This window comes from Aedes aegypti, chromosome 3 (assembly GCF_002204515.2).
Source record: "Aedes aegypti strain LVP_AGWG chromosome 3, AaegL5.0 Primary Assembly, whole genome shotgun sequence".
Taxonomy (NCBI): Eukaryota; Metazoa; Arthropoda; class Insecta; order Diptera; family Culicidae; genus Aedes; species Aedes aegypti.
The window spans coordinates 191,968,231-191,991,824 of NC_035109.1; the positions used below are offsets into that span (position 1 = coordinate 191,968,231).

Sequence of the window (23,594 nt, forward strand, 5' to 3'; positions counted from 1 at the left end):
ATTTATTAAATTTTGTCAATAATTAACTTTAGTCAAACCCTAATTGCTTTTCGTGATGAACAAAAATAACTCAAAAAGGTATGTTGGAAATCAAGACACGTTTGAAAATACTTAAAATTTCATTCATATCAGTCCATAATTCTGCGTAATATATTGGGTCAGGTTCTATTATTTTAAATGAAAATATGTCTATCGTATAAGTTAATAATTCAAAAGAAGTGCCACAAAATTTGCCAGTCAAATTTAACACAAAAATAATCAGAATAATCGTGTAATTTATAACGTCGACGACGATTTTCTGACTTCACACAAAATGTGCATTGGTGTAGATGTTACCAACACAGACGATTCCAAGGCACACCTAAAATCCGTCCGGCCCCATTGATTCCAATCATCTGGTTTTAGCATGGCCCGTTGAGGTGCGTTATCTCAACCTTGTAGTGTGGGTGCGTCATTTGTTTATATGGTTTATATAAACCATTCGTACGGAGGAGATATTCGATTATCTCGCTCAGAAGTTGCCAATCACGGAGATTCGTTTCAATTGTATTCCAGACCGACCATTGTGATTTTAGTCGTATCTTTATGCAAGAGACAGTGGACTCGCCATTCTCGTGAATCGACCGAGTAGACAATGGGATCGCACTATTTCAATCACTGGAAAATCTGCTGACCTTGACTCACTACTAGGGTACTCTATAATCCACTGCAGCAGTGAACTATTTTGGCCCACATTAGACGAATGTTAATGAGTTAAAGTGATCCACGGAAAGCCAGTGCTTATCATTTTAGTTCTTTTTGTTTGCACGAAAGTTAAATGACAAGTGTGCTCAGTCGTACTCGGTTACTGTCCCGGTTTAAACTCAACACCGCTGTGCCGCTAGTTCAGATTTACGCCAGAAAAATGAGTGAGAGAGCTGATACCGTGTTGAATGCTTCCGACAGCTGGTTCAATAAGTATAACTCATTTTGAATTGATAATGTTTTGTCGAAACCAGACTTTGGACGCTCACGAGTTGTATCACGTTTTAGGTATGTTGCCGTCGAGGATGCCCCGGATGGAATCTTCAAAGGAGTTTCCGATCGATTCAATGGAATCACCGTCGATTCGAATCTTGAAACGTGTCATCCAGAGCAATTTTCGTCAGTTTTACAAAGTGAGTACCTACATAAATATAAAAGTCTCACGAAATTAGGTCAAACGGTAACCAATTGGAATTGATACTTTTTGTCATCGTCCTATCGGCTTTGTTATCAGTTTCTTCAGACTGCCTGATTGAATGTGAAGATGCTTCTTTGATTCTTTTGTTAGTACCAGTAGCGTAGCTAGGGGGGTGCGGTGGATGCGGTCCGCACCGGGCCCCGAGCTTCTAGAAGCCCCAAAATCGCAGTACGGATATCTCATAGCTTTAAAAGTTCGAAATAGCTTGTGAGAAACTGGCAATTTGTAAGATCCCAAAAAAACAAATGAGCATAACAAGCAGACTGGGATCTGCGATGTTCAGGGGCCCCTTGATTATCCCTTATTTTTAATATTTTAGAGATAGATTTAGAGTGGGCTGAGGGTTCCGGGAGGACCGTGCCTGGGGGCCCCTAAAATATGGGGCCCACAGTCACGGTCCTACCGGGGCCCTCTGTCCACCCTAAATCTATCCCACATTTTAGGGACCTCCACGAACATTTGTATTGTAAGTAGGGGGAGATCCCCCAGTATCGGACACTTAAGCCACTAAATTCATAATTTAAAAAATATTGGTTTTATGTGCTCGTATTACCCATTTATGATAAATATTGTCATTTTTATCATGTACAAAAATAAATTTGAAAATATGAATATAAAGTTTGGCATTGCATTTTGATGATGTATTTTAGTACCAAATTGATCGATCTTGAAAGGTGGCCCCCTATACCGGACACGATCTGAAAATGCCTCAAATTCTGTGAATTTGAACATCATAAAATGTGTTTACTTTAGGAATAGTATATATTTGCCAGTTCAATGCATTTGCAACATTTACAAGAATAATTTGAGTTTTTCTTAGTTTGCAAGATGCCTATCAAAAACCTCTTTCATATATGATGAAAAATAGCACATTTTACAATGTTGTTCTGAATATTCATTCTTCTTAATTTTATTGCATGTTTGATACCATGATCGATGGAACCCATGAAAAATGAAAGTATTTTGAGACACTAATGCAATAATTACAAAGATATCATATGACAAATCAAGCTGTCCGAAACTTGACAGAACAGGGACAGGAGGTGCTTAACCAAAATTGTAATTTGCCCATATTTAGTTCAATTATGGTACAAAATAAATTCATACCATCAAATTAGGATTATGCTCGAACATGCTTGCATAATTCAAAGCATTTTTTTATGTTCAAAATAATTACTAAATAGGCTCGAAATTAAGGCGATACGTCAAATTTGTTAGGATTTTCAAACTTTATTATTTATTCTACGCAAACATTAGTCTCCCTAATTCCTTTTCTACAAATACACCATCTGTATTGGACAATGATTTCTCAATGTTTCGACTTTGTCCGGTATTGGGTGCTGTCAGGTACTGGGGGATCTTCCCCTATTTCCCTTGTTGTTGTTCAATCGATAGCACGCATGAGAAATCCGAGTCTTCTAATAGCTAAATGGGGCTCTGATGTAGATACTTAAGTAGGCTCAAACACCTATGTTGAAGATGTTGAGTCTTATTACGGCTTTGGATTCATAATTATTTATATTTATATAAGATATACTTCATGAATTCTGATTTCCAATCAAATCTACCCAAGTTTGTAGGCCTCAACAAATCTGGAGAATTTGAGAAATTTTAACCTGTATATATTTTCTTACGATATTAATCATTCTCTTTGTCACTCATTTTAGAAATTTGACAGATACCTTCTCAATAGTATATACATGAGTTAAATGTACATTTTGTTCAAATTTCAATGTTGGAGATATTTTCAAAAGCATGAATTTTGTAGAATGAGTAAGCCAGCGACTTTAGGTAGACTATTTAGGCAGATGCAAATATTAATTTTCTTTTAAATTCGAGACCATTATGGAGGGCGCGAACAAATATTAAGGGCCCAAACTTGAGTAAAAACGGATGTAATACAAAAAGTTAATTTTTTTAACATTGAATGTAAATCGAAAAGCTTTAGATTTTATTTTTAAATCATCCAAAAATACCTTCCAAAAATCATTCAAAGTTATTCTCAAGTGACCTTGAATAACTCATCAGGGCATTTCTTAAAAAAAACTTCTCCTGGTAATTTGTATAAAATTATGCCATGGATTTATTATAATTTTTTATTAAATGTATCCAGAGATTCCTTTAAGATTACGTTGAAACGAACGAGAAAATATTTCCAATTGTTCATTGTGAAATTCTTCCAGGATTTTTTTCAGAAATTATTTATTTCTTCGGAATACACATAAGCAACAAATCCAGGGAACTTTTCCCAGCGCTTTCATGTAGAAACTGTACAGAATATTTTAAGCAATTTTTCTTATAATTTTTTAAAGAAACACACTATATCATTGCTAGTAATAATCTATCTGGCGTTCCTATATGGTTTTTAATTCATTAGGGGTTTTCAATGAAATTGGAACAGAAAATCCGAAAATTTATACCCGGATTTTCTGAAGGATCGTTCAAGAACTCCTACAGAAATCATTCTAGGAATTTATCAAGGTTTTGACCACAAATTCCACTAAGGAGCCCTCTGAAAACCACTGGAGGGAGATCTTGGCGTACCGTTGGTCAAGAAATCCCGTGGTTTTCCTAAGTATTCCTTTACCACTAGCTTCAGGGATTCTTTGTTTTATTTATTTAAAATACACTTATTTGACTTAAGTTCGGCAGGAACTTCTTCAACTTTTTAAAAACTTTAATTCTAATTTACAACCACTTTATTCACTACACTATACCTCTACCACCGGTAGTTGTTCAGACGCCTTCAGGAAAAAAGAGAACGAGCCACGCGGTCACTACCTTTTTATAATATTAATCTGCTGACTCGGCGGTTGACGCCATCCACTATGTTATCCATGCATGTAAGTATCGCCATCCATCCGGTGTGTCAGTGTATGCGAATGACTACGTTTCGCTAACGTTGAGAAATTTATTTTTCTTCTGGTATTTATCTTAGATGTTTGAATTACTCAGATAATTGGAAATCCTTTTAGATACGTCCCTCATTTTTTCCAGGGAGCTCTTCATGGATTCTTCGATTACTTCAAGTGATAAAAGCAGTAATATTCCCAAAAACTTTCAAGCGATTCTACCAATTTCTTCAAGTTTTTTTTACATATTCTTACAAAGCTTCTGTTATAAAGAGTTTTTCAAAAATAAAAAAAAGAATCCTTAATTTTCAGGAATTTGGACAGAGTTCCTGGAAAATATGTTTACTTCAGAAGAATTCCTGCATGTTTTTTTAAGGTATATTCCAAAAGTTTATCTCAGGAAACCTCTATGAGTTTCGCTGGGATTCCTCATAAAATGATATAAATAATAACATCAAAAATTTCATCTTGATTGCCTCCTAGATCTGCATCAAAAACCAAACAAAATTCAATGATTTGCGCAATACTAAAATAGAGCCTTCGCTTTGGTTTTGCATCCAGTCTTAAGGAATCAAAGGAAAAGCACTGTTTTCCTTTGATTTCTTGAGACTGGATGCCAAACCAGAGCGAAGAAAATTATTAACAGTCGATAATTCAAACTAAAATAGAGCCGTTTCCACGAGCCTTCAAAGCGTACGTCTAGGTATAACCATAAGCAAACTACTAAATACCGCACATCAAACAGAAAGTTATCCAAGAATTCCTTCTAAGATCCTTTAAAACAGAAATTTATAGGAACCTCTGTTGCAATTACTTCATAGATATATTTTGATTCCACAAGATATAATATCAAAAACTACTTCCTTATGGACTTCCTGGCTAAGTCCTCGTATGAGTTAATTAGTATGTACTAGCAGAATACATTTTGACCTTTTGTAGCGTCCGAGCGGCACTCGCGGAACTGGTTTTTCGGATCATTGAACACTCAATTTCTTCTCCTGCACAATTCGATTTATTTTTCCACTTTCTAGTCTAGTCAATGTTATTAATTCTACAATTCCTACTAAAGCACTACGCCTAGGCTAAGCTACACCGTTGGGGGGGGTTCGTTAATGAGGAAAGTTTAATAGATGTTCACACTAAAAGTCGTCACAATTCACTAGCTTTCCGCCCTTAGAATCGTTCTTGAGGAATCGATGGAGACACTTTCACTTTTCCCTCGATTCTGATCGCGTATGTGGGTGGTTCCACCAATTTCCCGAAATATACTTTATCCACCTTATATCACTATCAAACACTCTCGACCCGAAATGACCCGCTCGTCAATTTGGCAGAAAATGTCCACTGAACTTTGAACGAAAATGTCGAAAACGAAAAGTTGGTTTAACCCGAACGCCACCGCTCCTGGAACGGACCGTCAGAACTGGGGACCTCACCGTCAGCGATCGGGGCGTTTTATCGCGCTCCCGCGGGGAACTCAATCTCCCAATCTGAAAATAAATAGAGAAAAGAGAAAAGCCAAAACGAGCGTCGCTCTGGCTCGGTTAGTGCAGCCATGTGACCGAGACCTTGTTGGGGCGTTCAGTCAGCGCTGTCGGGTGACACACAAACAAAATTAAAACAAAAACATTCTCCGGCATTGGAGCACGTTAACGAGCAACAAGCTGTAAGGTTCTTCTCTTCTGCTTACATCGCTTGTTTCTAGTTAACCTAGTGAAAACCCACATCTGATGTAATCCACTAACTTGCGTGGAACATCATCGAAAAATAATAGGGTTCTTTCTTAGATCAATGGTGATCATTGATCTTTCGAATTATTCAATATGGGGAGGGGAATGCTTCCTTCGATCGGCAGGACCGCTACATCCGCCCCCCTTAAATTAAGTTTTTTATTTGCGAAGCAAAGAAAAACTTGCAGTAGGCATTTGACTAGCGTAAATAGTATCCCTAGGACTATTCTACATTCTAAAACAAAAATATAATTAAGATTTTTTTTCCTTTGCAAATGCGTACTAATCTATTCCTTACTTCTTTCCCTGCTCTAAGATGATTCACCTACCTCCTTGCCGCTTGAGTCTGTCAGAATGCCGCTTCGTGTTTGTGTTCCAATAGAAATTCCCTCAAACGAAACTGGATTTCGAGCCCCGAACGAATTATTTGTAGGGTTGTCCATTGAACAAAATCTCCCAATCAACCGGCAAGACCAAAAACCGGAGTATCTTCCAAATAGTAACTGACATCCTTCCATTGCACGTAACCTTCTATCTGAACAAAGTCGTTTCCATGTGTTGAGTAACCTTAGCCACCAATCACCATTCCGATTCCATCGAACCACTCTCAGAGATTCGACGAGTGTCCTTCTTCCATGTCACCGTTCAACTTCGTGAAGTTTGTCGGATTCAGCTGGCACATGTCATATAGTACTCTTGCGATCAGCCTCGAGCTCTTCGATTCTCTTGGCAATTGCAATCTTGGCTTCTTCGATGTTCGCTCTGGCACCAGTGGCCTTGATGATGTCCAGCTTCTGATCCTAAGGAGACAGCTCAATTTGAACATCGTAGGTATTCATCAGCTCCTTGACATCACTACCCTAGTACTCTTGCGAGGCATTCCAGATGCCTAATAACTACTCTCTTGGCACAGCTCAGTATATTCTTCCCATTCCAAATGCATATCTCACTACCGAAAACAAAGACTAGGACTGCGGTCTAACATGGCAATTTAAGCAGCAACAGCCCAGCATTTCTCCATCGGCACCAAACCAACACCTTCAAACGTGTAAACCTTGTTCGTCTTGATCGGACAACCCCCGGCATGACTAGCATCACAGACTACCGCTTCATGATCCTCCTGACCCTATTCTGTCCCTACGAAAAATTCAAATTCCGTCTCCTATATCAATTAAGTTAATTAGTCAAATAAATAGTAAAAGAAATGTTTTTTTTTTTCCTTTATAAAGTATAGTTTTTTTCCTAAGAGTTTTTTTGAAAATGGCGTTTAATTACTTGTTTTTCGAATGTATTTTTTTTTCGAACATTTCTTATTTTTTTTTCGAAATACTTTTTTTTTCGAATGTTTTTTTTCGAACATTTCTTATTTTTTTTATCTAATATTTGTTTTTTTTTCGAAAATGTATTCTTTTGCCTTTTTTCAATGGACACTCTTGACTAGCCTTATGCCTTCGGCAAATTATGTGACAAACCAAAAATCCAAAGCAAATGAACACAATTGAACCAACTTCAGAAAATCATCTCTGTCAGCCAAAAACAAATTAAATTTCATATTCCATCAAATCTGGATTTCACTATATAAATAATTTTTCCCTACGCTGCCGGAAAAAGAGAAAAAACTACATCATATTGTTGCAGGGATGCAAGACAATAATCTATCCCTCTTGCATATCTGCAAAATCTTAAAAAAAAAAATAACTCACCGAGCCTCACTTTTTGTGTTGCTTTTCCAACACTTGTGTGAGAGATTTGCGTGTTTGTTCTTTACTTTCTGTTTGCTTTAAATATATTTGGTTGGTTTTGAGATCGTTCCTTATGCAAATTTATGAACTTCAACTGTTCCATCATTATCGGTTGGCTTTAATGCAGTAATTATAAGTGTGTATACACTGTTTTGAGTTTCTAAAAACCTGTACTTTTCGCGAATCTTAACTTGATTTGCAGCTAAAACAAAAAGAAGACATGCTAATAAATAGTCGCTACAGCTTAATAAAAGAACATTGGAGAAGACAATTTACAGAAAACTTAAAATTTTCGCTACTTTTAAAGATTTTATCACTATCTGCTAAATATTTGGCTTTTTTTTCTTTACTTGTGTTTCTGCTTTAATGTATATATGTATTTATTAGATGGGAATTCCTCCATATTTTATTTAAATTATTTACATTCAAGAGTCGTCGTTGCAATATCATTAAATTTCAGTTCTGAAATCATTGCTTGACCTCACTTCAAAGAATTTGAGCATGTGTGGGTTAAATCAAATATTGGTAAAAAAACTCATATTTTTGTATCAGTTTACTTTCCCCCAGATCAGGCTTGTAGGTCAACATACGAGAGTTTTTTCCTGATAGCAGAAGAAATCATAAATCAACTTCCTCCCGAAAACAAGGTGCATATTTATGGCGATTTCAATCAACGTAATGCAGATTTCATTCCTGATTTTGAAAACGAGAGTATTCTACTCCCTGTTGTTGGCGATAATGAAACTTTGCAATTTATTTTTGACAAAACTGCATCCTTAGGCCTTAATCAAATAAATCACGTAAAAAAATAAACAAAACTGTTACCTAGATTTTTTTATTGACCAATATGCATGAATATTTCTGTGTAAGTGAGTCAATTTCACCATTATGGAAAAATGAAGTGTTTCACACGGCAATAGAATATTCTCTGTTTATGCATATTTATCATACTCCTCACGAATATGTGCATGAGAATATTTTCGATTATGGTAGAGCCAATTATACTAATATTAGACTGAAATTAGATAACGCAAATTTGTCAATCTGTTTTGAGAAATCAAAATAATATTGAATCGAGTATACTCAACAAATTTATAGTATATAAACACATATATTTTAAGAACACAATGTAATTTAGAATGGTCTACAAAATGTTTGACGTCAAATAAATAAATAAATAAGTACGTTAAAGTTTACCGAATATGCCCTACAATCGTGCTTAGACTCGAGATAGGTAGAAGTAAATGCAATTTGGAGAAAAACTCATCCATCATACAACCAAAACAGAATAGTAGAAGCATGGGGTAAGCCACTCATTAATATTGGTATTAATATCCGTTAATACGGATTAATATATATTATTTTTATGATATCATCGAGTTACCTACGATTTTTTTAAAGACATCTGACAGAAGTATCTTGAATCTAAGTCAATAGTGGGGGTTTATAAACAAAAGGCTAGGGATTGTGGATTGTATGTCTTGCCGATCTGACATACCATAGGAGACAAATTGCATCGGAATTGAGTTGCTGAATGGCCCGAAAATCGTAGAAAGATGTGGGGCATTGATGACAATGGAGCTTCACAGAATGTGATGCATCGTACAGGTGCCAGTCTTCTTCTAGTCAGACTACCAGATGGATGGTGGCATCAAACAGTGTGGTCTATGTTGCATTGGACGGATTTCTCATATATTTTGCTCAGACGCACAGTGCGTTGAATGTATGGCGATGCGGAACAAAAATCAAAACTGGAAGATCAAGCCATTTAAGCACCTTTGTATGAAAGGAAAAGTTTTTTCTGATGAAAAGAGCTGCAATTTGTCCTGTCCTAAGCGCCAAATCCATTATTTTCCAAGAAAAACCTTGTAATTTGTACTATTATTGCCTATAATGATGTAAGAAGTAATTTGCAAATATTTCTCTTCACACTCGTAGCTGCAAAAGTGACTTATACGCCATTATGCAAAAATATCGCATATTTTTAAAATTTTCTAGTTTTTAACATAAAATTTGAATAAAATCTTGGAAACTTCATATAAAATATATTATTTTAAACATAAACTTGCTCTGGTGTAATGTCTGGTTCAGCTTTGACCACATAGCGTTGCGAGATTTTCGGTTTTCTTATCACAAACAACTCATTTTCATACTTCAGCTGGTTAAGGAGTATACCGAAAAATAGTTGAAAATCTCGAAGAGTTGCAGGAAGTTGCAGCTGTATCTTTCAGATCTCTTAGAGGACACTCTGAGAAACATGTCTGTGAGTGATTTAGGGTGGAACTCGGTGGAACTTTTTTTTAATCGATTACCAAAGTTACATGTTAGTATTTCATAAGTTTGATTTCATAGCCAACTCATCGTGCCTGTTTCTCATATTCAAAGTTAAAATTGGTGTGCTTATCCCATAAAATATACTTTTTTAACCTTCAAACATGTTCTCTTTCAAATTTTGATTGAATGGATTGGTTTCAACATCCTCCGTACTAGTTGAAAGTAATGTTGAAAACATGCGACAATATTAAGTTTTTGTGCTACTCCTACATCTGTCACTTTCAACGCTTATTGTAGTCGTTTTAGTGCTTTATAAATCTTATGAATACACGTTTCAATAGCCGATGTTATCTATAAACACTTGTGGATACTTATTATCGCCGAATAAAATAACTTGAAATTTGATTTTTGTCTATGGAGCAACGCACTGTGAGACGATCTGACGATAAACATAACTTGTTTTTTCATATAAATAATCAATTTGCCTTGGCAACTCCGGCAACAGGCAAACAGCAAAACTCCATGCATACTTGATAATCTTCTCAATATCGATATAAATATCATTAATAAATATTAATATTTTAATACTGGACCTAGTGTCCTGCCCCATGAGTAGAAGGGTTTGTTCGATTCCGTTCGATTCCGTTCGATTCCGTTCGATAATCCTAATGTACAGATGTGTTATCCCTCTCTTAAAAGTTACACTAGTGGCTTAAAATCTACGCTATTTCATTCACTTTATAATCATCGATATTATAATTAAAACTTGTTTCAACAGTCTTCTTATATTGATAGTTCGAAAGAAGGAAAAAACTTATCCCTATCCAATAAAACCAAGTTTCAAAATATATAAACATATGTTTACAACTGAGGAAGTTGGATCGCAGTCAGAGATTTTTTTAAAGAGTTTAGAGCTTACCTTAGGAAAAGAAGAAAATAGTACACACTCACCGCGGATTCGTCCTTATCATCACGAGCCTCATCCTCTTCTTCCTGTTGCTGCTGGTCATCAATCGACTGTTTGGAATGCGTCGACTTCTCATCGTCCTGTTCATTATCACTTGCACCGGACGCAGCTGCCGCAACTGCTGGAAATACTTGCTAGAAATCTTTGTTTCCGATTACGTTGCACAATAAGCTCAAGGTTTTCTTCCTTATACGGATTGTCGACCAACACGTGATTTCTTCTCGATTTTCTTATCACACACCAGTCCACCTTTATCCACCTTATATCACTATCAAACACTCTCGACCCGAAATGACCCGCTCGTCAATTTGGCAGAAAATGTCCACTGAACTTTGAACGAAAATGTCGAAAACGAAAAGTAGGTTTAACCCGAACGTCACACCTCCTGGAACGGACCGTCAGAACTGGGGACCTCACCGCCAGCGATCGGGGCGTTTTATCGCGCTCCCGCGGGAAACTCAATCTTCCAATCTGAAAATAAAGAGAGAAAAGAGAAAAGCCAAAACGAGCGTCGCTCTGGCTCGGTTAGTGCAGCCATGTGACCGAGACCTTGTTGGGGCGTTCAGTCAGCGCTGCCGGGTGACACACAAACAAAATTAAAACAAAAACATTATCCGGCATTGGAATACGTTAACGAGCAACAAGCAGTAAGGTTCTTCTCTTCTGCTTACATCGCTTGTTTCTAGTTAACATCTGATGTAATCCACTAACTTGCGTGGAACATCATCGAAAAATAATAGGGTTCTTTCTTAGATCAATGGTGATCATTGATCTTACGAATTATTCAATACGGGGAGGGGAATGCTTCCTTTGGTCGGCAGGACCGCTACACTTCAAATCACGATTTTCAATATAAAACGTTTCTGACAAAAATATGAAGGTATTTGTAAGCTAATTAGACATATTTTGTAAACCTCTATTTTAGGGGCCCTCTATCTACCTCCGCACCGGGCCCCCAAAACCCTAGCTACGCCACTGGTTAGTACCGTGATCCGGGGAAACATTGATCGGAATGGCTCATCTCTTAAAAGGTTCGAATCATCATTCATTGATGGAACATTTTCAAAGTATGAATGATGTTCATGAGGAAAAATTAAGGTTTTGCGAGAATTATGTTTAGTTTATGTGTATATTTGTCAAGTTATCATGATCATTGTCATCATTGTAAATTTGTCAATAGAATCATGTCTCAAATGAATTCGATATCGGAAAAGAAAATGCGCTTGATACTAAAAATGGCATCGCCAAAAACGATTCCATTGTCAAAACATTCATGAGTATTAGGCAACCGTTTGTACTGAAAATTTAACTCACTAGTCACTCGCTGGTGATGACCAAACGATACAATTTTCAGCGCAAACGGTTGTCTAGTTTTCTAGATTTACACTCCCGTGCAAAAATTCACCCCCTCAAAATCAAACAAAAGTGTTCTGTCCATATCTATGTGATTAAACGTCCAATTGAAACTCTTTAAGCCGCATTCGAAAGGCAAATAGTTATTCTCAATTCGTATGTATTTTTCCAAAAACATTTTTTAAATTTTGTATACTAAATTTTTACTTAAAGTTGTTACATTTTTCAAAAAAAGCGCTGAAAAAACATATCTAATTTCCTCAGCATTGGGTCGACCAAATTATTAAAACAATGTGTCATAAGAATAATATATATAATAATAATCTTATATTCTTTGAAGAGACCACACGAAATTTAGGCGGATAAATCTGGAAAGTATTCAAAATCAATGAAACAGTCAGTCAAGTCATCGTGCAAAAGTTTGGGTTCACCTGAGCCGCACGCACATCATTTTTGTCAATATCTCTGCCATTTTTCAGTTTAAAGCTTTTTTGAACCGGTTGTAATAGTTTAAAGCTTTTTTGAGCGCAAATAATGGCGCGTACATGATTGGTTTGAGATTTCACAGATTTAACCTTCCGCGGATGTTAAGAAAAACAACTTAATAAGATACTGGGGTCATTATGACCCAGAAATGTATACCCCTATAAATCAGCGAAATATCAACCGAATAATGAAATTTATGCCGCATTCGAAAGATATACTCCTCAAGATTCTGATCACTACCTGGAATACCGGTTCCGGATCCAGTGGCCACCGGGAATCGGCTACGAAGGGGACCATGTTGGCCACGTGGAATTTCAGTACACTCAGTCCAGAAATCTGCAGTCATCACCAAATTGTATAAGATGCAGGCCATATAGGAATGTACTGTCTTCAGCAAACTTGCTTCGGGGACCAAGAACTTCCACATGGGATACAATTTAGTTCAGAACTCGACCACCGCGTGGCGCTAGCGTCGATACGAACTTCCGGTAGAGGCTAATTATGCGATAACTCGAGAATGCGAACACATAGAAGGATGCTGTCTTCGGCAAAGTTGCTAGGGAGGATAAGCACTTCCTCATGAGATACAATTTAGTTTAGAACTCGACCGCTGCGTGGCGCTAGCGTCGATATGAACTTCCGGTAGGAGCTAATTATGCGATAACTCGAGATTGCGAGCACATAGAAGGATGCTGTCTTCGGCAAAGTTGCTCAGGAGGATAAGGACTTTCACATGAGATACAATTTAGTTCAGAACTCGACCACCGCGTGGCGCTAGCGTCGATACGAACTTCCGGTAGAGGCTAATTATGCGATAACTCGAGATTGCGAGCACATAGAAGGATGCTGTCTTCGGCAAAGTTGCTCAGGAGGATAAGGACTTTCACATGAGATACAATTTAGTTCAGAACTCGACCACCGCGTGGCGCTAGCGTCGATACGAACTTCCGGTAGAGGCTAATTATGCGATAACTCGAGAATGCGAACACATAGAAGGATGCTGTCTTCGGCAAAGTTGCTAGGGAGGATAAGCACTTCCTCATGAGATACAATTAAGTTTAGAACTCGACCGCTGCGTGGCGCTAGCGTCGATATGAACTTCCGGTAGGAGCTAATTATGCGATAACTCGAGATTGCGAGCACATAGAAGGATGCTGTCTTCGGCAAAGTTGCTCAGGAGGATAAGGACTTTCACATGAGATACAATTTAGTTCAGAACTCGACCACCGCGTGGCGCTAGCGTCGATACGAACTTCCGGTAGAGGCTAATTATGCGATAACTCGAGAATGCGAACACATAGAAGGATGCTGTCTTCGGCAAAGTTGCTAGGGAGGATAAGCACTTCCTCATGAGATACAATTAAGTTTAGAACTCGACCGCTGCGTGGCGCTAGCGTCGATATGAACTTCCGGTAGGAGCTAATTATGCGATAACTCGAGATTGCGAGCACATAGAAGGATGCTGTCTTCGGCAAAGTTGCTCAGGAGGATAAGGACTTTCACATGAGATACAATTTAGTTCAGAACTCGACCACCGCGTGGCGCTAGCGTCGATACGAACTTCCGGTAGAGGCTAATTATGCGATAACTCGAGATTGCGAGCACATAGAAGGATGCTGTCTTCGGCAAAGTTGCTCAGGAGGATAAGGACTTTCACATGAGATACAATTTAGTTCAGAACTCGACCACCGCGTGGCGCTAGCGTCGATACGAACTTCCGGTAGAGGCTAATTATGCGATAACTCGAGAATGCGAACACATAGAAGGATGCTGTCTTCGGCAAAGTTGCTAGGGAGGATAAGCACTTCCTCATGAGATACAATTTAGTTTAGAACTCGACCGCTGCGTGGCGCTAGCGTCGATATGAACTTCCGGTAGGAGCTAATTATGCGATAACTCGAGATTGCGAGCACATAGAAGGATGCTGTCTTCGGCAAAATTGCTCAGGAGGATAAGGACTTTCACATGAGATACAATTTAGTTCAGAACTCGACCACCGCGTGGCGCTAGCGTCGATACGAACTTCCGGTAGAGGCTAATTATGCGATAACTCGAGATTGCGAGCACATAGAAGGATGCTGTCTTCGGCAAAGTTGCTCAGGAGGATAAGGACTTCCACATGGGATACAATTTAGTTCAGAACTCGACCGCTGCGTGGCGCTAGCGTCAATATGAACTTCCGGTAGGAGCTAATTATGCGATAACTCGAGATTGCGAGCACATAGAAGGATGCTGTCTTCGGCAAAGTTGCTCAGGAGGATAAGGACTTTCACATGAGATACAATTTAGTTCAGAACTCGACCACCGCGTGGCGCTAGCGTCGATACGATCTTCCGGTAGAGGCTAATTATGCGATAACTCGAGATTGCGAGCACATAGAAGGATGTTGTCTTCGGCATAGTTGCTCAGGAGGATAAGGACTTTCACATGAGATACAACTTAGTTCAGAACTCGACCGCTGCGTGGCACTAGCGACGATATGAACTTCCGGTAGATGCTAATTATGCAATAACTCGAGATTGCGAGCACATAGAAGGATGTTGTCTTCGGCAAAGTTGCTCAGGAGGATAAGGACTTCCAAATGAGATACAATTTAGTTCAGAACTCGACCACCGCGTGGCGCTAGCGTCGATATGGACTTTCGGTAGAAATTACACAGATATTGTCCGTGCATCAGAATCATAGTCCCTACTTCTTCAAACTAGAGAATCAAATGAATGAAGGATTATGAAACAAATTGTTCAATTCGACTTCATTTTTTTCCTTGTCTCTATCATTGTCAGATCATTCTCTGCAACTGGGGATCCGCGACTTGTCACTTTCAACAAGGTTTAAAATGTAACAAGGACTAATAAGTGTTCCTTTCATTATTCGAACATCCTGTTCTCTTCGTTTGAAGCAGTCATGACTAGGGTTTACTGGTTTATCTTTTCTCCATAACGCACCACGAAACTATGACGTACCCGCGTTATGGGTCATTTAGAAGGATGCTGTCTTCCACAAAGTTGCTCGACCACCCGGTGGATTTGACGTCGATTTGTATTTCCGATAGAGGTTAATTATTAGAGGGGGGTTTCACATTTTTTGAGCCCAAACACGACCCGTATCCGACTTACTTTATTTTTTAAACCCGGACCCGACCCGTACTCAGACCTGACCCGAACTTGAAAAAAAAATCCGCTGTTCAAATCCGAATCTGACTCGAAACCTAAACATTTTTTGTAAGAAAAGACCTATTTTTAAAAATAGATAAATTCATCGTTTCTGATGCATAAGGAAGCTTTTTGGTTGTTACTCTTACCATAACTCTTACTAAAGTCCACCTAAATCCGAATTTTTACAAGCCCGATTCCGACGTACTCGAAAAAGATGTTCTAGCCTTCAAATCCGTCCCGCACCATTCGAGTTCGGGTTTGAAAACCCGAGACCCGACTTATAGAAGGATGCTGTCTGCGGTAAAATTGTTCAAGAGAATAAGGAATTAGTCATGAACATACGTTCAAAATTTAACCAGCATGTGGTGCTGGCGTCTATATGTATTTCCAGAAGGAACTCTTTTTGAAGGTTTTATCTTCGGCAAAGTTGTTCAGTTTTTTTTAATTCTGCGTAGTAAATATATGTTACGATATAAACTACAGTCGACTCTCCATAACTCGATATTCAAGGGACCATCGACTTATAGAATTATGTTATAATAGAATATACCGACACAAAATCGAAGGAACAAATTTATGTATTTTCAATATTTTTATTATCATTTTTGTAAGAAAGCAATATTATTTTGTTGATAGCATTTTACAAACTATTATTTGAAAACATTTTTCGAAGTGCTCGAAAAATCACGTTATTTTTATTGACAATAGTTTTTATCATTTTCATGTCATTACAACTTGTAAGTATTTATTCACCTTCAAACAAAAATTAGATCACGTTTCCCCAAAAAATAAAAAGAATTAAATAAATATCGAGTTATGGAGAGAAATTCACATCTCACGCTCACGTAACATCAACTTGTGGAGATATCGAGTTACAGAAAATCTATCTAGTTATAGAGTATATCGGGTTATAGAATATCGAGTTGTGGAAAGTCGATTGTATATAATATAAAATGAGCTCTATGATATGATATGAACTATATTGTACTCACTTCTAAAATTCCAACAAGAGTTCAGATACAGATAACGTCATGAAGTTGCAAAAACAATTACTTCAAATTTTCTTTAGAAGTTGTTGCAGTAACTGTGCACTTTAGTTTTTAATTGGATCCGGAGGAATCTTATGACTTTATACCAGTATTTCCTTCTGGATTTCCTCCAAAAAGTTATCTAGATCTCAAGACGTAGTTCACATCGGAGTTATTCAAAGGATATAGTCCAGTAACCTTAAATGATTTGTACAGTGAGAGGCAAAATAAAGTGCCCACCTTACCAGTTTTCGAATTTCTCTCATTGATTTGGTTCAAATTAAAGTTAACACACCTAAATCTTTTGTGATATTTTATTTTTGATGTTCTTTTAAAGTTGCACTTACGAAACTTTGATAAAAAAAAGAATTTTACTTAAAGACAAAGAAAATCAATTTGTATTGAAAAAAAAGTAGTGACAAAAATAAGTGCCCACTTCCTTCTTGGCCCCAGAAAAGATGATTTAAGAAAAATAAAAAGCAATTTAATAGTTAATGTGTCCTCCTTTGGCCTTAAGGACTTGCTGGAGGCTCTTCGGCATGCTTTTCACCAGGTTTTGTAGGTGTTGTGGATCTAGTTCTTCCCAGGCGCGCTCCAAGGCTTCAAAATAATTATTTTTGTTGGTAACACCAGTTTTTTCAACCCTAGCATCGAGAATCGCCCACAAATTCTCGATGGGGTTGAGGTCTGGGCTTTGTGGAGGCCATTCCAGCGGTTTAATCCGACAAGACCGGAAGAAAGACTTGGTCTTCTTTCCAGTATGCTTCGGGTCGTTGTTCTAGAGAAATATGAATTTCTCTTCAAGGCCCGTCTGGATCAGCGAAACCTCCAGATTTTCCAGCAAGATGTTAATGTAGGAATCTGCCGTCATTATTCCGTCGATTTTCACGACGCTTCCTACTCCACTCCATGAAAAACACCCCCAGACCATCACATTTCATCACATCACACTTCCATGCGTCACCGTTCCTTGGATGTGGCGCTCCTGAAGCTCGAGCTGTCTAACCGAGAGCGGCGGGCTCGTGTGTGATGCAGAGCACCACATCCAAGGAACGGTGAAGCATGGAGGAGGAAATGTGATGGTCTGGGGGTGTTTTTCATGGAGTGGAGTAGAAAACCTCGTGAAAATCGACGGAATAATGATGGCAGATTCCTACATTAACATCTTGCTGGAAAATCTGGAGGTTTCGCTGATCCAGACGGGCCTTGAAGAGAAATTCATATTTCTCTAGAACAACGACCCGAAGCATACTGGAAAGAAGACCAAGTCTTTTTTCCGGTCTTGTCGGATTAAACCGCTGGAATGGCCTCCACAAAGCCCAGACCTCAACCCCATCGAGAATTTGTGGGCGATTCTCGATGCCAGGGTTGAAAAAACTGGTGTTACCAACAAAAATAATTATTTTGAAGCCTTGGAGCGCGCCTGGGAAGAACTAGATCCACAACACCTACAAAACCTGGTGAAAAGCATGCCGAAGAGCCTCCAGCAAGTCCTTAAGGCCAAAGGAGGACACATTAACTATTAAATTGCTTTTTATTTTTCTTAAATCATCTTTTCTGGGGCCAAGAAGGAAGTGGGCACTTATTTTTGTCACTACTTTTTTTTCAATACAAATTGATTTTCTTTGTCTTTAAGTAAAATTCTTTTTTTTATCAAAATTTCGTAAGTGCAACTTTAAAAGAACATCAAAAATAAAATATCACAAAAGATTTAGGTGTGTTAACTTTAATTTGAACCAAATCAATGAGAGAAATTCGAAAACTGGTAAGGTGGGCACTTTATTTTGCCTCTCACTGTATGATGGATTCTACAGTTATTTACCGAGAGCTCATCCGATGGAATACAAACCCATGCCCTTCTGTCCTCATCCTTTCGAAATATCTCCAGAGACTCTCCCAAAGATTTTTCCAGGAAATCTTTCGAAGATTCCTCCAAGTATTTTACCAGAAAATAATCCAAGCTATTCTGTACCTTAATCTCTACAATGATTTCTTTTGGGGTTCCCTAGGACTTTTGCCAGAGATTCTTTCAGGAAGAACTCTTGTTTGCCATGCATGGAATAGCTTCCTCCAGGAAGTTGACATGGAATTTTTACAAGGATTCCTACAAAAAAAATATGGTTAAGGATTTCTTTAGAGATTTCGCAAAGGTTTCCAGCAGAAATGTCTTTAGTGATTCCTTCATAGAATCCTCCAGAAAAATCTTTATTGGGATTGGGATTTCAGGAGTTTTTCCAAGGATTCCTCCAGGATTCGTTTCAGGAATACTTCGAAATTTCTCCGGCGATTCCTCCAGGGATTTTTTAAGTTATTTCTTCTAGTATTCCTCTATAAAATTTTCCACAGACTTTTGCAACGATTTCTCTAAGAAAATGTCTTCAAGGATTCTTGCACAGATATCTTCAAGGCTTTTTTCAGGAATTCCTCCAGGAGTAACACTTAAAACAATTTCTTCAAGGATTACTAAAGATCTTTCTCTAATGATATCTGCAGATATTTTTCCGAGGATTCCTCCACGGATACATACAAAAATATCCCCAAGCAGTTCTCTCGAGATTCGTTATTCCGGGATTCCTCCAGGGATGATTCTACGAGGAAATTCTACAAGGATTTCACAAGGAATTTCTGCAGGTGTTCTAATATTCACGAATTCCTCAAGGAAATTTCATGAAAAGCCTCAAGAATTTCTCAAGATAATCTTCCAGGGATTCCCCAAGAATTTCTCCAGGGATTCGTACTGGGTCTTCAATAATACTCCATGGATTCCCCCAAGAGTTCTTCTTGAAATTTCTCTAGAGATTCTCCCATTAATTCCTGCTAGAATATTATCAGAACTTATGCTAAAAATTTCTCCATGGATTTCATTAAAAAAAAATCTCTACATATCCTACAGTAAAATCTCTATAATTTTTTTTTTAATCTTTTCACGGATTTCTTTAGATATTTCTCCTTAGATTTTTCGAGAAATTTTTCTATTTTAATACTCCTATAAGGATTCTTTCAGGGATTTATCCAACAAAAATCTACAGGGGTTTTTCCAGCAAAAAATCTACAGGGGTTTTTCCAGGGATTTCTCTAGCGATTCCACCTGCAAAATTTCTACATCGATTCTTCCTAGGATACGTCCATTCATCAGTGATTCCTCCAAAGATGTCTCCAAGAGTCCTTCATGGATGCCTACACTGCCCATATCTGCATATTTGTCACATTCGACATTTTTGACAAATTGAAGTTAATACTATGGAGAGTCATCAAATGATAAATACTTTCGATCAACTTACTGAAATATGTGAGATTGTTCTAGAAAATTCGATAAAAAAAACCAAGTTGTTTTGTCACATTGGTAATTATAACCGCATAACAGTAACATTGAGATTATAAATGAGCCTCGTAATGTAACAGCAATGAAATTTCTACCAGAATTATTTTCTGACTATTCACCTAGTATGCGATATGAGTTGTACAAAATATCAGCCTCAAATAAGCACTTTTGAGTTCCTGGTAATTTTTAGTAATTTTAGTTTCCTCCCATACTGTCATCAAATGTACTCTTGGTATTCCATTTACTCAATGCCTACTTTTGTCGAATGTTACAAATATGCAGTTATGGGCAGAACATGAGTCTATCCAAAGACTCCTACAGAGATTTCTCTATGCAAATCTTTACAGGAATTCCTGCAGAGATTTCTCCAGCTTTTTCTTCAGGAATTTCTCCAAGGATCGCTTCAGAAAAATCTCTACATGGTTTCCTGTAGATATCGTTTCAGGAATGAACTGGTAGAGATTTGACTGTATAAATAAATGAAATATGAGTTTCGTCTACGCAGTCTTCATGTAGCGTGTGATCCTTTGACCGTGACGCTTGCTCCTGCGGGGGCGAGTGAAGCGATCAGACAGGATCAATCTTGTTTCACGCGCAGTGCAGTGGGGGGAAGTGGCGTGATCCGCGATCTAATTTAGTAGTGTGTGATCCTTTGACCGTGACGCTTGCTCCTGCGGGGGCGAGTGAAGCGATCATGTTATGCGCGTAGTGCAGTGAAAAAGTGTATAGTATTTTGCGGTAAGCTCAGTGTGGCGACGGAAAAAAACAGCCTTACATCCAGGTAAAATCGTTCTTTATTCTTTATTATTATTTACTCACCTATTACCACTTGAAACTAAATACGTACCAGGGTCGAAAATTTAATTTTCGATGCGGGAAGTGTAAAAACATTTCATATATCCATTTGATATCTGGGTGTTTTTATGCGGGGCTTACTGTAAATGAAAATGACCTCAGAATGTGTGTGTATTTACTGCCATTCTTGAAATGGGTCGTTGGAATTTCAGTAGAGCTATCACCTTTCATCTCCCGGGCTAAAATTGTCTGCATATATAAAGATATCGAAGGGAATCAATAAATACATGCATACAATTTTCTTCCATAAAAGCACTGCCGGTCAGTGGGAGGTGGATTGTATACACACACACACACACACACACACACACACACACACACACACACACACACACACACACACACACACACACACACACACACACACACACACACGCAGTCTTCATCATAAATAGAACGTTGAAAAAAATAAAGACTGCGTAACTGAAAAGCATGTATGCTGTTCCGGGGATTTTTGTAAGGAATTTCTCCAGAGCTTACCTCGAGAATCCCTTCTTGGGCTCTTGCAAGAATTTCTCCAGCGACCCCTATAAGAACTCCTAAAATAATTTCTTGTAAAATCCCCAATTGAATGGTAGAATCTCTGGAATAATTCGTTATAGAATTTCGGAGCGATCCCTGGAGGAAATCTTAGAAGTAAATCCTAGAGGAATCTTGAGAGGACTACTAGCGGAATGTCTGGAGAATTCACTGTGGAAATATTTTAAGTAATCCTTGAAGAAATGTTACTTAGAGAAACCGCTGACATTCTGCAAAAATCTCTGTAGAGATCTTCTTGGAGGAATCCTTAGGGGAATCTCTTATTTTTTATTAGAGGAATTTCAGGAGAAAGAGCGCTTCGAAGAATCTTTGGAAAAATCGCTGGAGAAGTGCTTGAAGTAATCTATGCAATAATTCCTGGAAAACTTCCCTGAGGATGGATTAATTCCCGGAGAAATCTATCTGGAGTGAATTCTTCAGAGTTTTTGCAATTCCCTCACAGGTATTTTTTTTTTATTGAATTCTTCTACGATCTGATTTTAAAATTGTTTTCGGTATTTCTCAAGTTATTATTTTTGGATTTGACGGAATAATAGTCTGATTTTTTTCTAAAGGATAATTTTGAATATGCTCAAGAGGATTTTTTAAAAACACTTCAGAGTAGTTTTTAATAATGCGTCCCAATGAAGCTATTTTTGAAATTCCTCCAGCTGTTCTTTCTGGTATAAGTCCATAAAATATTTCCAACATTCGTTCGAGTTAATGTATGAATTCCTCCACGGTCATTTATTCAATTGTTCCAGAAATCTACTGAAGGTCTCCTCGAAGTTCTACATGAGTCTAATTTGATTCTTCTAATCCTTTATTATAGAATTCTACGAGAAATTTGGGTTTTTGGGATTTTTTCATTGGCGTTTGCGAAATTGCTTAATTATTTTACAAATCTGACGAAATTTTTCTGAGTTCTTCCTGCCAATATTGTTATCATACAAAACCTGTATGCAAATTCTTGTTGAAATTTCTGCAGAAGCTGATTCAAAAGAAATGTCCAGAAGTTAATGGAGAAGAATGTTTTATGTTGGCGTTACTATCCTGTTAATTATTTTTACTTACGCAAAAATAATTGATTCTGAATCAAATCAACTACTTCAGCACTAAATTTTACGTTAAATCAAATTCACACACTCTATTGATTTTACAGTGATACCTCCATGAGTCGATGTTCCATGACTCGATATCGACTCATGGGACCATAGTAAAAACAAACTTTCATGGTTACTATGATGGTCCCTAGAAGCTGCTATCCAAAGGAATGCTGTTCCATGACCCGATATTTCCATGAGTCGATGGTCCCTTCAATATCAACTCATGGAGGTTTCACTGTACTATAAACTTTTAATTATTTCAATAATAATATTGATAATTATCACTATCCGAACACATTCACATCTTTATACTTCAAGTCATGCTCGCAAATCTACTTACTCTAACTTGCGAAGAATAGTGTAGGTGATTAGATAATCACAACTCAAACAAAAGATTACGTTCAAATTAAATTTTATGACGTGCATTTTTTAAGTAGGGGTAAGAAAATGTAGGAAGTTTCTTATGAAATGTGCTCAAGAATTTCTTTCGGAATTCTATCTCTTATTTCTTCTAGCGATACGCCACAGAATTTTTTTTTCGGTGACATCCTTATAAATTATTTCCTAGGAGAGACACCCCCAGTACTACTCAAGGCGTAATTTTATCAATTTATTTATTTATCCAATGATTTTAAAAATTACTCCCTATATTACTGTTTAGGTCTTTTTGGAGTTTTTCACGAATTTCTTTCAGCAATTTATTTCTTTGTTTTCATTAAAAATTAGTCACGTGGTGGTCGTGTTCTGAACTAAATTGTGTCTTATGTGGAAGTCCTTATCCTCCTGAGCAACTTTGCCGAAGACAGCATCCTTCTATGTGCTCGCAATCTCGAGTTATCGCATAATAAGCCCCTACCGGAAGTTCATAGCAACACCAACGCCACGCAGTGGTCGAGTTCTGAACTAAATTGTATCTCATGTGGAAGTCCTTATCCTCCTGAACAACTTTGCCGAAGACAGCATCCTTCTATGTGCTCGCAATC

General features: G+C 37.7%; 1 protein-coding gene across 1 annotated transcript in view; it reads left to right on the forward strand.

The window, feature by feature from the left end:
• The first annotated feature begins 408 nt into the window (after positions 1–408).
• Positions 409–23,594, forward strand: part of LOC5566951 (nudix hydrolase 2) — a 39,362-nt gene continuing 16,176 nt past the window's right edge. Inside the window, exons 1-2 of the mRNA XM_021850284.1 lie at positions 409–957; positions 1,033–1,157. Of these exons, the coding sequence (XP_021705976.1) occupies positions 818–957; positions 1,033–1,157 (265 nt within the window). The 5' untranslated portion in view covers positions 409–817. The remainder of the gene's footprint in view (positions 958–1,032; positions 1,158–23,594) is intronic.